This window comes from Indicator indicator, chromosome 9 (genome assembly GCF_027791375.1).
Source record: "Indicator indicator isolate 239-I01 chromosome 9, UM_Iind_1.1, whole genome shotgun sequence".
In the NCBI taxonomy this organism is placed as follows: domain Eukaryota; kingdom Metazoa; phylum Chordata; class Aves; order Piciformes; family Indicatoridae; genus Indicator; species Indicator indicator.
In genome coordinates, this window is record NC_072018.1 from 32,390,221 (window position 1) to 32,407,015 (window position 16,795).

A 16,795-nucleotide genomic window follows, 5' to 3' on the forward strand; every position below is an offset into this window, starting at 1 on the left:
GGTGGGCATCTAGGAAGGTGGTTGTGCAAAAGTCACTCCCAAATTTAAACAATAAAAGAGAGCCAAGTCAGTCACTGCAGAGAAAAGAGTTTTGTGTATGCCTTTGCCTTGGTCACTTTATCAACAGTACCCAAGACAGGCCAGGCTGTGATTCAAGGGCAGGCAGCAGGATCTGAAAGTTTTGTAAGCAAAGACAAATGCAGCCAGACCGTCTGTCTGTGTATGGTGTGGGAGAGAGAAGAAAGCCAGCCGTTGGGAGATAAAAGAATGAATCTGATGAGCTTAGAAAGGAAAACAATAGACTGAAGGCCAAGCAAGGCTTAGAGCTGGATCTAACAGACAGCAAGCTGCTAATGTGATTGCTGACTCAGATGCAGGTGCTGAGAGTGAAGCTCACTCTCTGATTTCTCCTGCTGTGATATCCAGGCACCATTTAGCAGTTTCCTGAACTTAGCATGGACCAAGGTGTTCCTCAGAGAAGGAAACTGCCATGACTGTGGGTCATGGGTCATCCTCTAGGAGAGTGATAGCAACTTTTTAACAAGGCTTTGTGGCACAGTGCCCCTGTGAACAGCAATGGGGCAGGAGTGCTGCTATCCTGCTTTCTGCATGAGTGGGGAACCTGGAGAGGGGAACTAAGGCCAGATGATTTATCCAGGGTTACAAAGTAAGATCTTAGGACTTGGATGTGAGGAAAGACAAATTTGGAAGACTGTGGTCCCAATACATTCCTCCTGAGTGTTTTAAGGGAGATGGGAATAAAGACAGGAAGAATAAGGAAAGCCATAGCAGAAGTGGTGCTTGCTTAGAAATAGTGACCATAAAGCAGGAAATAGGAGAAATGAGGAATAAGGAATTGAAATGGAACTCAGAACATCTGGATTCAGCATCTTCTTTGTAATCAACTTCTGTGCTAGCAAAGCCAACTTAACAAGGTTATAACAAACCTCTACATCCCTACTGTCTACTTGTGAAAGAGAGAAGGAAGTCTTTGTCAAAAGTTCTTACCTCTTATCTATTTACAGCATATACATTTTAGAGGAAGGACTGTGTTATTAGGTGTTGATATGCTACTGTAATACACATCAATAAAAAAGCCCAACTGGTAAATCTTCATGCAAGGAGAGTGGATGGTGTTCCAATGTGCCCCATTTGTGGTCTGAGGGATCCAAGGACTACTTCTAATGGGTCTCTTTACAAACATTTAGAAGCCCAGGCTTGTAGTAGCAAGTTGAAATCTGAGGATACCTGAGTATCCACACTCTAGTGAAATATCTGGGCATTTTACCAATGCTTATCAATATTTAAAAGGTGGGGGTCGGACTCTTTTCAGTGGTACCCAGAGACAGGACAAGGGACAATGGGCACAAACTGGAGCGCTGGAGGTTCCATCTGAACATGAGGGAAAACTTCTTTCTTGTGAGGTTGAGGGAGCACTGGAACAGGCTGCCCAGAGAGGCTGTGAAATCTGCTTCTCTGGAGGTGATTCCAAACCCACCTGGACACAATCCTGTGCAGCCTGCTCTAGGTCACCTTGCTTTACCTGAAGGGAGGTTGTAGCCAGGAGGGGTTTGGTCTCTTCTCCCAGGCAACCAGCACCAGAACAAGAGGACACAGTCTCAAGCTGCGCCAGGGGAGGTTTAGGCTGGAGGTGAGTAGAAAGGAGTGGTTGGCCATTGGAATGTGCTGCCCAGGGAGGTGGTGGAGTCACCATCCCTGGAGGTGTTCAGGAGGGGATTGGACGTGGCACTTGGTGCCATGGTTTAGATAGGCATGAGGTGTAGGGTGACGGGTTGGACTCGATGATCCTTGAGGTCTCTTCCAACCTTCTTGATTCTTGATTCTTGATTCTTGATTCTTACCAGGCACGTCAGACATAGATGATGTCCAGAGGTCCCTTTTGACCTCTATCATTCTGTTATTCCAGGGTTCAGAGTTCAGACTGCTCTACCATACCACTTTCTACAACAATTTTCTTATCCTTTCCAGCAACTGAGTGACAGATACCACGATGAAGCAATAAAGGATTTGGATTTTTTTCTATTCTTCCACCCCATCTAGTGGTTTCCAAGGGCCAAATATTTGATAGAGATGTGTAAGACAAGTTACTGCTAGGGAATGAGTTTAGTGCTGATCACTTCATAGCTAGAGGAACTGTTTTGGAGTAGGAATAGGTCTTACCTTCAGCCAGAACAAATCAAAGAACTACAGGATAAAGGATATGCCAGCACTGGGAGCAGTTGCAGAATTTGAGACACAACAGGTAGCTTCATGATTAATTTCTTCCTCCTGTCTAGTCTGAGTCTGTCTAAAGTTTGAGAAGAAGAAATTTTGTACAGTGAGAGTGGTGAAACATTGGTGCAGGTTACTCAGAGAAGTATCAGAGGCCCCATCCCTGGAAATGTTCCAGGTCAGCTTGAACTGGGCTCTGAGCAACCTGATCTAGTTGAAGGTGTCCCTGCTGACTGCAGGGAGGTTGGACTAGATGACCTTTTAAGGTCCCCTCCAACCCAAAACATTCTGTGATTCTACATTCAGTTATTTTTTTTTCAGGGTTGCTAAGGCTCTGCTTTTCTCTCTGAAGTCAACAGGAGCCAACAGGAGCAGAAAGCAACACTGGGAAGTATTCTTCCCCTCACCTACTCCCTGAGACTGTCTTCAACAGCTGCTTAACAGAACTAAGAAGGTAACATTTCACTTGTAGCTGCTTGGGAATAATGTGTCTCTTAGCCCATGTAGCTGCAAGGGTAAGGCTGTCACTGGGTAAAAGAACCTCTTCTGAGGCAACTTCCTGCTGCAGTATCTGCTGCTTGAGGTAAAAATTGTTACCTTCTCTCACAGTCCCTCCTCTGGCTGGTGACATGGAATGGCCACAACAAAAAGCCTTATTTGTCTGATTTGGAAGCTTTTTTACTTTTTGCATTTGGCTTCATGTGCTTTGCACAGGCCACTTCCTTCCTTGTGCTGGCAGCCATCTCTGGCTTTTCACACTTTAAGGACATGTGTGCAGCATTGGGCAGTCACAGGCAGGTAGTAAAGAGATTCCCATTTCACCAAGCAATTTCTTCCCAGCATGCCACAAGTCTTTGTTTTTGTTTCTTGTTTTGAAAAGTTAACAGCCCTGGTTTTCTCTTTTGATATTTTCTCCCACTTTTTGTTTTGCGGAAACATAAAACTTTGGCCTAACTCATCTGGTGAAATCTGGTGGAGAGGTTGAGCTGTTAGCAAAGCACAGATGAGGACATCTCGCCCTCTGCTGGGTAAAAGCACCGTAGTACCGAAGCCTCGGGCTGCATATTAGGAAATAATAATTAAAATTATTAGTGTGGTGGCAACAGAAGGAAAAAAACCAGATTTTTTTTTTTTAGAGGATTGAAATTCACACCAAGTGTATATCCTGGGAGATGAGGTATGATCCTCCTGGAAAGTTTAAACCAGTGATGATGGGAGAGAGTGAGTTACCAGCAGCCCTGTCATGGACAAGGTTGATGAGCAGAGGACCCAGAGAAAAGTGACAGATCAATGAAATTTGTTGTGCCTGGAGAAGGCTCTGGGTGGATCTTGTCAATGTATATAAATACCTGAAGGGAATATGCCATGAGGAGGGAGCCAGGCTCTTCCCAGTGGTGCCCATTGCCAGGGCCAGAGGCCATAGGCACGCACTGAAATGAACACAGGAAGTTCTCTCTGAACATCAGGAAACACTTTTCTACTGTGAGGGTGTCCAAGCACTAGAACAGGCTGCCCAAAGAGGTAGTGGAGTCTCCATCCTTGGAGATCTTCAACAGACAACCTGTCCTTGGCAACCAGCTCTCAGTGGCCCTGCTTGAGGAGGGGGATTGGACCAGATGACTTCCAGAGGGCCCTTCCAACCACAACCATCCTGTGATTCTGCAGAATCTTTGGCTTCATGTTAAGCAAGCTCTGCTTGAACAGGCACCTGTAGCCACAGCTTGGTCTCTGAAGCTGCACTGCCTCAGTGCCAGGCCATCAAATCATTAGATACTTTTAATAGAAGTTAAGGAAAACTGGACACCCAAGTACTTTGGTAGATGATGACCTTAAACCCCTCTGATCAGTGTCAGGGCAGCCACTCTGCACCTCTCTTGTGAAGAGGGAATGGAAATCATATAGTTCCTGTGCAACATGGAAAGTGCTTTGAGATGCCCAGATAGACCCACACCCTCTTGGTCATTATTGTTATAGTTATTATCCACTCTAATAGAACCACTCTAGAATTATTATCCACTTTTCCTCATCACTCAACCTTATGTAGTTGTGCATTTGGGAATTTCACACCACACCAATTGTTTTGCTTTTACACTTCCTTTTTTTCTTTCTTTCTTTTTTTTTTTTACTAAGGTTTTTAAAATAATGATCAGTACAGTACAAAGCTTAAAATGTTGTCAGTGTTTCCAATAATACAAAGTCAGCAGATGGGAGCTGAGAAAGAGATGGTTAATACATAACAGTCACACCCTTCTCTGTTTCCCAAAGGAAAAAAAAAATCCAAAATCTTCTTTATTGCTGTTTAGTAACAAACAGTGCTTAAAAATAATCTTGTCAGTAAAGGTGTAAATTGCAAGGCACTTGAGGAACCTGTCCTTGTTAAACAAATCACTAGGCATAAAGATGAGTTTAAGGCACCTTTCTCCATCCTCTCCTTCTACTCTCAACACCAAAGAAATCCTGTCAGTGGGTATCAGCTGTTAAGACCAACCAGGGATCAGCAGAAAGCAAGGAGGCTGCTTTGAGCCCTAGGTTCCCTCAGGATCAGTCCCAAAAAGGAACAGCAAAAGGCACAGTGGATTGAATTCTCAGGAGTTGGCTTGTACAGATGCAGGTTTCAAGAGCTGCAAAAATGCTATCTCAGGACCAGAGATTCCTGGGGAAGAGGGTTAGGAACCTTGGTCCCATTAGGATCTCAGATGTGCTGAACCTTTGGTGATCAGCTCTTCACCAAACCCTGTTGCTACTATAGCCCTCCCCACTGTGCCTCCTTAGAGGAACACCAGGATGGAAGGAGCTGTGCTCCAAGCTGTGAGCCCAAGGAGAAGAGCCTGAGGAGCTCTTAGACAAGCTGACCACTTAACACAGTGGTACTTTTACTCTCTCTGGACTCAGCTCTGGTCTCCCCTAGATCAACAGCAGGGCTTTCAGGAGAGCATGGACAGCCACTTTCCAGTCCTGGCCTTGCTGAGGTGCAGCAGACTGCATGGCATGTGGAGTCTGCCCACACAGGCAGACAGGTGCATAAGGCACTAGGATGAAGTCTGGGGATGAGGGAAAGAAATGAGCTGGTTGGAGGAAGAGAAGGAGGATGGAGGCAGGGATGAAGGAAGCTTCAGTGCTGGTCAGGCCCTTGTGACACAAGGGTGCATCCTCACAGCAGCAGCAGCAATCTGTATTGAAATTCCCTGCTACATCAACCCATCATAGTGACCAGGAGGTCAGCTCCAGGTCTGAGTGCAGGGCCACACTGGGACTCTAATGGCTTCACTTAAGGGGTAATATGAGGATATGGAAAAACACCACCACCATCACACAGTTGCTCCAGGAGGACAAGCAGCACTTCTGCTGGACCAGAAATACCTCTGAAGAGCCATGTGGGCACCTTCTGTCCCTATCCCCAAGCTAGAGAGCGTTACTGAACTCATCCCCCTTTGGCAAGGACAGGACATGTCTGTTTTCAAACCCTTAAGAAGGAAATGCTTGGGTGATACCTTTGTTTGGTACCAGTATAACTCTAGGTAGCAGCAGAGCAGGGTTTGCTGTCAGCAGTGATGCCCACTCCCTCTCAGTTTTGGTCCAGAAAGAAGCTCTGGGCAGCCTGCTTCACTCCACTCCCCTTCCTACAGGAACCCACTGATACTTGTCAGCCAGATTCACACTCAGTGGCATGTTCTGCTTTACTTACCACAAAAGCAAGGCAAACTAGGCTGTAACATAAACCACTGCTCCCACTCCAAGTCTTTCCCCAGACTGGGAGGAGATCTACAAACAAAACCACAGAGACCATGAAGGGAACGGTCCCTCACTGCAGCTAAGCTAGTTGAGCAACTAGCTTCTGTGCAAGGAGGAACTGCTGCTGGCCTCCACTCTGGCCCTTCCCTGCAAGCAGTGGTGTTGTCCAAGTGAGCTGACTGAAAGGTAAAACCAGCAGATTACTGACCCTTTCCAGTAGGGTGGGTTTTTGGTTGGTCCATCTCCCAGCACAGGTCACTCCATGGTGAGATGAGCTTCTGTGCATGGGAGGGGGTATGATGAGGTATAAGTGACACCATCCTCACTTACCACTCCCCTGAAGCAAATTTGCTGTTAGGTCAGCATGGCTGTAACATCACAATACGCTGTAGGAAATGAACTAATTAATTTCTAAACTGGACTGGATCCCAACCAGGAGGCCTAGAGTGATGAGAAAGGGTGGACTACATGACCTCCAGAAGGCTTTCCTATGATTTCTTCTTCCCTACTCAAAACTTATTCCTTCCCTCTTTGTATATAATTTCTTAATAGGGCCAGGAGTTTCAGACTTGTCCATAAATCACAGGATACAGCAAAGCTCCTATTAATAGATCTAGATTCAGAGACACTGTTGTCTGGTCCCCATCTTGCTCCTCCAGCTGCACAGCACTCTGAAGGAAACTTCAGGCTAATCTTGACTCAGATAGGAGGCTCTGCAGATATAAAAGCCAAAGCCTTTCTGGATAAGAAATCACACATGCACACACCCCCACAAACACACACACATCTCAAGATGCAAAACCAGATCAAGTGCAGAAATCAGTGACAAATGGTCCTACACTCAGCCCTACGCTCAGAACCAGCAATCTGGCTGCTTACCCTTGGATTTAGTGAGACAAATCTGTGGCTGGAATAGCTCCCACAGATTCATTGCCTTCAGCTAAGATTTACACCTCTGAGGAATTTGCCAGATGTCAAGGCATTCGAGGCTGCAGGTCTTGCACAGTGTACAGCTGGGAGAAGCTGTGCCAAGGTTTCCTATGGAAAGCAAGCAGTGGGTCAAACAGGAGGTGTCTAGGCTGCATGGGACAATATCTCTCCGTTGGCTCTGAGCATCTTGTCCTGCAAGTGCTACCAACTTCAATGTAGCAGTGTGGCTCCATATCTGATATTCCCCCAAAGTAGGCACAGAAAAGACTCATCTAGAAGGGAACAAAGTAAACTAACCCTTGCTAAACCTTGGACAGGACCCATGGACAGTTAAGTGTCCCTGACCACTATCTTTGCTACTCCACAGAGTAATTACCAAGGCTCAAAGACAAACTCATCCCAAGGCAGCATAGGACCCTAATGCTGTCACCCTGCTCCTGCCTTTTGCTGTTCTTCTTTCATCTAATGCTGATAAGAACCTGCAAGATTTACAACCCCATTAGTCAGAGAAAAGCAACCCTCCAGCTTCAAGGTCAGCTTTCCCACAAGGTCCACCAAGGACTGCTTGGTGTCCTGAAAAGCACCATTAAGAGGGGAAAAAAGACCACTTTCATACCCTTTTGGCCACGACCACAGTAGCGCAGGGCCCAAAGCCTTTCCTGTATCAGACAGGTGACACCCAAGTTACTCTACACTGTATGGAAAGTTCTGGAGGTCAGTCAGACTCCTCAGACAGATGCAGGAATACATGAAGCTGTCACACAAGCAGCCAAAATGATGCACCCAGCTGCAAAACCATCTCTCCTTCTGGGGTCAGTGTCTCAAATGCTGATGGCCTCAAGGGTACTCAACCTCTGCCACTGCTACTGAGAAATGCTGAAAACCATCTCCAACCTTTACCCAAGCCAAGCTCCTCAGAAACAACTGAGCACTTAAGATGGAAGTGAGGAGCCTTTGAAGACCTGTCTTGTAGGCTACAAAAAGGCATCAGCATTGCCACTATCTTAGGTCAAATGCAAATTGATGAGAAAGATCTCATCTCTTGTTAGTAATCCTTGGGACAGCCTGACTCCCTGCAGCTCCACTGCAGGTGGTGTAGTCATACAGAATGAAAAGATGGAGCTGACTTAACATCTCCCAACTCTGCTGGACCCACAGGGGTCACTGACAGACATGGGACTAAGGTTCAGACTCAGTTCATCTTAGATGACCCCAAACATAGAATCATAAAATTGTTTAGGTTGAAAAAGGCCTTTAAAATCATTGAGCCCAACCATTAACCCAGCCCTGCCAAGTCACCCCTAAGCCATGTGCTTATCTACACGTCTTTCAAATACCTCCAGGGATGGTGACTCCACTACTTCCCTGGGCAGCCTGCTCCACAGTTTGACAACCCTTTCAGGGAAGAAAATTTTCCTAATGTCCAACCTAAACCCCAGTACAACTTGAGGCCGTTTCCTCTGGTCCTTTCACTTGCTTCTTCAGAGAAGAGACTGATCACTGCCTCTCTCCAACTTCCTTTCAGGGAGTTGTAGACAGCAAGGTAGTCTCCCCTCAGCCTCCTTTCCTCCAGGCTAAACAAACCCAGTTCCTTCAGCTGCTCCTCATAAGACTTGTTCTCAAGACCCTTCACCAGCTTCGTTGCCTTTCTTTGGACATGCTCCACCCCCTCAATGCCTTTCTTGTAGTGAGGGGCCCAGAACTGAACACATGCTTTGCTACAGCCACCTCAGCAACCCGGCATCAACATACTTGACAAGGGAACCACAGACAGAGGCCTGGCTGAGCCCAGCTGGGGCAAGAAAAGGATTGCACCACCCACAGTGCCACACATATCCTTGCAGATGAACCCTAGAAGTGTAGACTCCTCTTGAAACCTTTGATAGTCAACAGGTCTCCCCCAGATAACAGAGATGGCAATCCTGAGAGGTTATCACACCTAGTTATGGTCCTCATGGCGCCTTCTCCACTGGCTTGTGATCACTGGCAGACCCTTCTACAGACTCAAAACCTTCAGGCTGCCCTCCCTGACATTCAGCAAGATCTCATCCACAGGTCTACCAGGATGAACAAGAAACCTCTGCCTATTCCAGCATCCTTGGTTAAATGTCTTGTTCTGCCTTCAAAAACTCCATGAGGCCCTGGATGGCAAAAGGAAGCCCCTGCTGTGAAAATGCATCCAGCACAATGTCTCCAACCCTCCACCCAAGTCCAGGGTCCTGGTTAGTCACAGTGTGTTAGGCAAGTAAGACAGTTATGTCTCTAATACGTTACACTCCTTTTCTTGATTTCCACCACCCCAGTGACATCATGTCCCTCATGTTCACAACTCTCAGGAGTCCTTTTTAGCCAGGCTGGCCTTGATCCTGCATCTCAGGATGTAAGCTGTGATGGCACTACAAGCCCCCAGGCCAAAAAAAGACATGCAGGAGAGATAAAGGGAGAAAGGCCCATGTCTCTTCAGGAAAATCTCCTGCCTCTTCTTGTAATCCAACAGAATGGCCTCCAGCTGGGATAAGGTGCAGATGGCCAGAAAGGTGTGGAAGATCTGGTGGGCATGGCCAACAATATCACAGGAGCCAGGGAAGTACTTCTCTGGGACTGGGCAGGAGAAGAAATAAGCACTGATAAGGAAAAACAGTATCTGGTAGGTATGGTACCAAGCAGCATCTTCCTCACAGCCCTCCAGGTGACACACGACCACCCGGTGAGCAACAGGGCTGATATCCAAGACGAAGGCCAGCCCGGCTGGGATCACCTGGCACATCTTCCTCATGATGGGGTAAGGCCGTCGGTACCGGTACTTGGCGTAGCAGCAGCCGGCACAAGACAGCCAGCCACAGAAAGCAGCTGCTGGCAGGAAGAAGAGCCAGAACTTGTCGTACCAGGCTTGGTCAGAGCTGTAGTAGAAATGAGCCAGGGCACTACCGTACTGGTAGATGCTGACTCCCACGTAGTCCACAAAGTAGAAGGTGTAGTGGTACAGCTCTGATTTGGACTGCAGTAGGTGGGCCAAGAGGCTGCAGGTCAAGTAGGTGACAGAGGAGAGGACAAAGATGAGCAGAGGCAAGGACCACGCGTCCATGGGCAACTGCTCAGCCTCCACAAACGTCTTGAATCGCAGCAGCACGGCCAGCGCTGCCAGGAGATGAGTCCACACGTTAACCACCTCGTTGTGCTTCTGGAAGAGGCTGAGGAAGTAGTACCGCCAGTCCTGGCCGGTGGGGCGGTAGCCGGCGTGGATGTAGGGCTCCCGGAAGAGCTGTGGCACCTCACACTCCTTGACCGTGCAAGGCATCTTGGGGAAACCATCCTCCAGCAGCCTGGGAAGGCGGCTGAGGTGCTGCCCGCTGAGGGACAACGTGCTGATCCGCTCCAGGATGGCTGTCATCTCCTGGTGCCTGCTGGCCATCGGCCTGCCTCCTGGGAACGCTGGCTTTGTGCCCTGCGAGGGGGACAGAAAGGAGAAACGTTAGAGAGAAGGCTGTGTGCTGCCATTCCTGGGTGGGGGGTCAGCCATGGTGCTATGGAGATGCTGGCCCTGCTCTAAGGGGAAAGGGACTTTTCTTGTCTTGGCAGACTTGTATCAGCAACGGTGTGGCCAGCAGGACTAGGGCAGGGATTGAGTTCCCCTGTACTCAAATACTGGGTTCAGGTCTGGGCTCCTCACTACGAGAAGGACATGGAGGTTGTGGAGCATGTCCAAAAAAGGGCACTGAAGCTGGTGAGTGGTCTAGAGAACAAGTCTTCTGAGGAGTGGCTGAGGGAACTGGAGCTGTTCAGCCTGGAGAAAAGGATGCTGAGGGGAGACCTTCTTGCTCTCTACACCTCCCTGAAGGGAGATTGGAACGAGGTGAGGGTCAGTCTCTTCTCCCAAGGAACAAGCAATAGAACCAGAGAAAATGGCCTTGAGTTGTGCTAGAGGAGGTTTAGTTCAGGCATTAGGAAAAATTTCACCAGAAGGGTTGTCCAGCCTTGAACAGGCTGCCTAGGGAAGTGGTGGAGTCATCATCTCTGGAGGGATTTAAAAGGTGTGTAGATGTGGTGCTGAGGGATGTGGTTGAGGGGTGGAATTGTCTGTGTTAATTTAACAGTTGCACTCAATGATCCTAAAGGTCTTTTCCAGCCTAAATGATTCTATGATTCTATGACGTGCCTGGATGCTCGTTGCAGACAAAGCCTGGTGCTGGGCATTCCTGTCTGTTCTGGTCTGCTCTGCTCCCTGGCAACCTCCAGTGGCTAAGCTCTGCCTGGAAAGATCCAGACTGAGGGCACAGCAGGATCCTAATGTCTGAAGAATACCTCACAGCACTGCATGAATTCCCAGTATGCTCTGATTCCCTTCTACCCTAGGTATTTCTCTTGCCTGCCAGTGTTTATGCCACACAAGGTAGAACAGATCTTATCACACAGAAACTGATGTGGCCCCAGCAAACTCTGCAGGGCTGTGGTTATTCTTGTGCAGCCAGCACAGAGATGTCTGCAGGAGTGGGGCCTGACTACTAAGCTTATATGCACCCAACCAGAACTGCAGTGGATGGAGCTGGCTGAAAATAAGTAAATGCAAATGAATATTTTGCCTGCATTTTTCATCTTTTGCTGCCAGAAATCACAGAATCATGGAGTAGTTTGGGTTGGAAGGGACCTTTAAAGGGCATCTAGTCCAACCCTCTGCAGTCAACATAGACATCTATAACGAGGTCAGGTTGCTCAGAGCCCCATCCAACCTGACCTGGAAGGTTTCCAGGGATGGGGCTACTATCACCTCTCTGGGCAACCTGCGCCAGTGTTTCACCACCCTCAATGTAAACAATTTCTTCCTTCTCTCTAGTCTGAATCTCCCCTCTTTTAGTTTAAAACCATCACCCCTTGTCCTGTCACAACAGACCCTGCTAAACCATTGTCACCATCTTTCTGATAGGCCCCCTTCTAGTACTGAAAGGCTACAAGAAGGTCTTCCTGGAGCTTTCTCCAGGCTGAACAATCCCAAGTCTCTCAGTCTGTCCTTCTAGCAGAGGTGTTTCAGCTCTCTGATCACTTTTGTGGCCTCCTCTGGACTTGCTCCAAGAGATCCATGTCTTGTGCTGAGGTGAGACAGAGGAGTAGTCTGTGTGGGCACATGATAGCAAACCCATGCTAGGTGGAATATAAAGAGGACAGAACAGTGTTAAACACCAAGAGAGAGTGAAAACAGAGAGATGGGAGCTGTCAAACAGTCTCAGGACTAGACAGCACAAAGAGCAAAGTGAGAGCAAACTCTGAACCAGGTTGCAAATCTCACTTCCTCTCACTACCCAAAATACCTGGTAAGAGACAAAATATTTTCATGTTGCTTCCGTGTTCTAGCAGATGAGAGTTGTCACAATCAAGTTACCTTTCTTAACTAATTTTCTCTCCCTGAGCTTTCCAGGCTTTCTCCCTTGGCACCTCTCAGGGCTGAGGGTTTTTTTTTCTCTTGCTTGCCACAGGGGAATCTGGCTGCTGAGTTTGACGGAAGTGCCTCTGCCACAGAAGGCAAAAGGGTGTTTACAAACATTTTAGTTTGACAAATGCATGACACTGAAGAATCCCTGCTGGGAGATTTAAAATGTTGTGGGTGTTCACAAATGCTTTATTTCTCTCCTAAGCATCTGTGGAGCCCAGATTTCGGATGGAGACACACAGTTCATTCAGCAGCTTGTGTATTCCTATGGAGACATGCCAAAATTTATGGAGGCAAGGCATATTTTGACTATAGGCCAAGAAGGCCAATGGCATCTTGGGGTGAATTAAGAATGTAGCCAGCAGGTCAAGGGGGCGATGGAGGGGGATTTCTTCTCCTCTAGTCTGCCCTAGTGAGGCCATATCTGGAGTATTGTGGCCAGTTCTGGGCTCTCCAAGAGAGACAAGGACTACTGAAGAGAGTCCAGCAGAAACTACAAAGATGCTGATGGGACTGAAGCATCCCTCTGATGAGAAAAGGCTGAGAGACATGGGGCTATTTAGCCTGAGAAGGACTGAAAGGGGAACTTCTCCATGCTTATCAATGAGTGTCTCAAGAGGATGGGGCAACACTTTTCAGTGGTGTCCCGCAACAGGACAAGGGGCAATGGGCACAAAATGGAACACAGAAAGTTCCACCTGAACACAGGGAAAAACTTCTTTCTTGTGAGGGTGACCGAGCCTAGAACAGGATGCCCAGAAAGGTCCAGGAGTCTCCTTCTCTGAAGAGATTCAAAAACCTGCCTGGACACAATCCCATGCAAGCTGCTCTAGGTGACCCTGCTTTAGAATAGTGGTTGGACTAGATGATCTCCAAAGGTCTCTTCCAACTTCTACCACTCTCTGATTCTGTTAAAAGTCATTCTGAAACTCCCTACCTCTTGTGGAGTGCAGATTAGCATGGACCCCAGGACATCAGGAACTGATAAACAGCTCAGATACAGCACAGACTGGGTAGGTAAGCTGCACAGGAGCAGGGTCAGAGCACTGCAGAGAGGCAACCATAAACTGAACTCCACAAAGATGATCAGAGGGCTGGAGCACCTCTCCTAATAAGACAGGCTGAAAGACTTGGGCCTGTTCAGCCTGCAGGAGAGAAGGCTCCAGGGAGACCTTATAACTACATTTCAATATCTGAAAGGGGCCTACAGGAAGGCTGGGGAGGGACTGTTCAGAAGGGCCTGTGGGGATAGGACAAGGGGCAATGGTTTGAAACTGGAGCAGGGGAGACTTAGGTTGGACATCAGAAGGAAGTTCTTTACAATGAGAGTGATGAAATAATGGAACAGGTTGCCCAGGGATGTGGCTGAGGCCTTCAAGATCAAGCTCGATGTGGCCTTGGGCATCCTGATCTAGTTGGAAGTGTCCCTGCTGACTGCAGTGGGGTTGGACACAATAACCTTTGAGAGTCCTTTCCAACTTAATGCAATCTGAATCTGTGAACCCTGCCTGTAAAGAGCAAAGGCAAGCAGAATACCCACCGCAAGACAACAATCACAGAATCACAGAATGATAGGGGTTGGAAGGGACCTCATCTAGTCCAACCCCAACCAATCAATCAAGCCTGAGGGGCTTATGGATGCACGCCAATGTGAGGGGCACATCGCCCCCTCCACCGTCTGTGGCCTTCCTGCTTTGCATGCTGAGAAGGACAGGAGGGAGATGGGCAGCTCCTGTACCCAGCACAGCCTGGCTCCAGCTTGCACAGTGAGCGCCAGCACCAGGGCTCGGCCAGGAGCTCTCTCTCACCCCCAGAGCTCAGCGCTTTGCAGCGCCCCTGAGCACAGCCAGGGAGATGCTGCAGTGCCCCCTGACAGCAGCACACAGCAGAGATTCTTTCCAGCTTTTCTAGCTGGAAAATGCTGGGGTTTAACCAACCAAGGAGGAGTCAAAGATTGCCCAAATAATCCTGTGAAATCACAAGAAACTCATCTGATACTCAAATAAACTGTGTTAAACCGGGAACCTGCTTGCTTTAAACCAAACTTGTGACTTTAAGGGGTGAGAACAAGTTGGCAGTTTCCAGCGATCATGTGATGGACAAAGCAACCAGCAATTAACGTTAGAAAAGAGAGAGAAAGGGAAGAAAAGGAAAAACAAAAACAAAAACCCCCAACCAACCAACCCAGAAACCCAAGGTCAGCACTGGCTGTTTCACTTTCACAGAGCCCTTATTCTTTTCCCTTCACGGGGGCGTAGGAGCGGCTGAAAGCCACATTCATCAGCAGGGCGTCTCGGGGAGGTTCTGTCCTCACCCTCCATCTCCGGGGGATTCAGTTATTTTGGCTGCTCCCAATTAACAGCAACCAAGTATCGTTTGTTCGGGGAGGGAGCTGCAAGGCGAGAAGGAGGGAGTGGATGATGGCCAGGCTGTATCATTACAGCCACAATAAGAACCGCAGGCACAGGAGGAGAACGATCCCGTTCCAATTTTTCCTCTCCCTTTTGAAGAGGGTAATTGGAAACCCGAGCTTTTCTCAGCTCTTTTGCTTTTTTGGTCACAGTCTGATGGAGGAGTTTGAATGAGAAAATTTCCTACAGAGCAGGGCTGATTTTCCCACCGGGTCTGGCCTCAGTGTTAGCTGTCTGGGACTGAGGCTGTACCAATGGCAGATATTAGCTTGCAGGCTAGCATTCCAGCATCACAGGCTTCCAGAAGGGCAGTAATTCCTGGTTAACAAAGCAGAGTGGACTTGGGAACTCAGCTGTGGGGAAGTCTTTAATAAATGCATTGCATTTAAAACAGAAAAAAAAAAAAAAAAAACAAGAAAAAAGATAAAGTGGCTGTGGACAGAATGAAAATAACAGCAGTGAGCAACAGACTGGTTTTGAAAACTTGCAAGGGATTAATTCCTGAATTCCTCTCTTCTGGAAGTTGTGCAGAAGTCCCTGGAGGGATTCCAGGTCATTTTGAAGCCTGGAGTTCTATTCTGATGCCATTTTACAGGGAGTTAACTTTGGTGTCGTGGCTCCTACAGCACCAGGATGGCAGAGAGCAGTTCAGCTCAGCTCTGCAGGGCTGGGAGAAGCTGCACCATGGCTGTACTCAGCTCAGATGCAGTGGCTAAGCACCATCCCAAAGCCTGCTGCCTGTAGGTTGGTCCTCACTGAGCCCAAACATCTCCTACAGCTAAAACACCTGCAAGAGGGTCCAGGGCAAACTCTGTTTGGCAGCATGGTACCAGCTCCCCAGCCCCATTCTGCCTGGTGTTTTGGAAAGTCTACTGGAGATGAGAACCTAAGAGACCACAGACCAGCTCCAGCAGCAGTTTCTGTGTACTCTTGGTATTGTCTTCCTTCTGCCCTAAGTTTAGGTGACAATCTTCCTCCTCCTAACTGTGACAGATGCACACAGCATGCAGATCCCCTCCTCAGGGAGTTACTGGGGTTTGCAGGAATGTTGCAGAAGCCAGGAACTGGAAGAGGTAGCATTTGATGGTTTGTTCAAGAGATGAGCCCTGCCCAAGCAGGCAGCAGGGTATGAAAGGTTAATGTACAACTCCAGCACTGAAGAAGTGGATATCCTCACAAACAGAGACGGCCAACATGCCATGGGACTTTCTGGGCTCCCCAGTTCATGATAGACAACAAACTACTTGAAAGAGTCCAGCAGAAGGCTATGAGGTTGATGAGAGGACTGGAACATCTCTCTGACAAGGAAAGGCTGAGAGACCTGGGGCTGTTTAGCCTGGAGAAGACTGAGAGGGGATCTTATCAATATCTAAAGGGTGAGTGTCAAAAGGATGGGGCCAAACTCTTTTTGGTGGTGCGCAGCAACAGGGCAATGGGCACAAACTGGAGTACTGGAGGACAGGAGGAAAAGCTTCTTTCTTATGAGGGTGACAGAGCACTGGAACAGGCTGTCTAGAGAGACTGTGGAGTTTCCTCTGGAGAGATTCCAAACCTGTACAGACACCATCCTATACAACCTGCTTTACATGAACCTGTTTTAGCAGGGAGTTGGGCTAGATGACCTCCAGAGGTTTCTTCCATCCCCACCATTCTGTGATTCTGTGACTTCTGTAAATTGGGCTTACACCTCCTTATCTATTAAATGGGGGTACCAATCTTCATCAGCCTAATGAGAACAACATATTGTGCTCTTAATGCACCACTGTAGTGCAACAGGCAGTGCTGAGACCACTTAACAGCACACTGCACAGGGTATTTTGTTTCCCTGGACACACTTATGTACTCAGCTACATCTCCACCAGAGTGCCTCACAAGCAGTCATCCCAGAGGGACCTGCACGGGTTAGGATGCTCTGGAAGGTGAAAGGTGATGTGATGCCATTTACTGGAGACACTGAAGGGAAAGTCTTCAATTAACCTTATCTGCTAAGGAAAAGGGTCAAAGTAACCTTGTGGGATATTTCAAGTTAAAGAAAACAGCTCCAATTCTACCTTTCTGTATATAGATA

The 16,795-nt window shown here is 48.0% G+C and overlaps 1 protein-coding gene across 1 annotated transcript; it reads right to left on the minus strand.

Moving 5' to 3' along the window:
• Positions 1-9,226: 9,226 nt before the first annotated feature.
• On the minus strand, positions 9,227-10,285 carry PAQR8 (progestin and adipoQ receptor family member 8). The gene has a single exon (XM_054383725.1). The coding sequence runs from the start codon at positions 10,283-10,285 to the stop codon at positions 9,227-9,229; it is 1,059 nt and encodes a 352-aa protein (XP_054239700.1).
• Between the last annotated feature and the right edge of the window lie 6,510 nt (positions 10,286-16,795).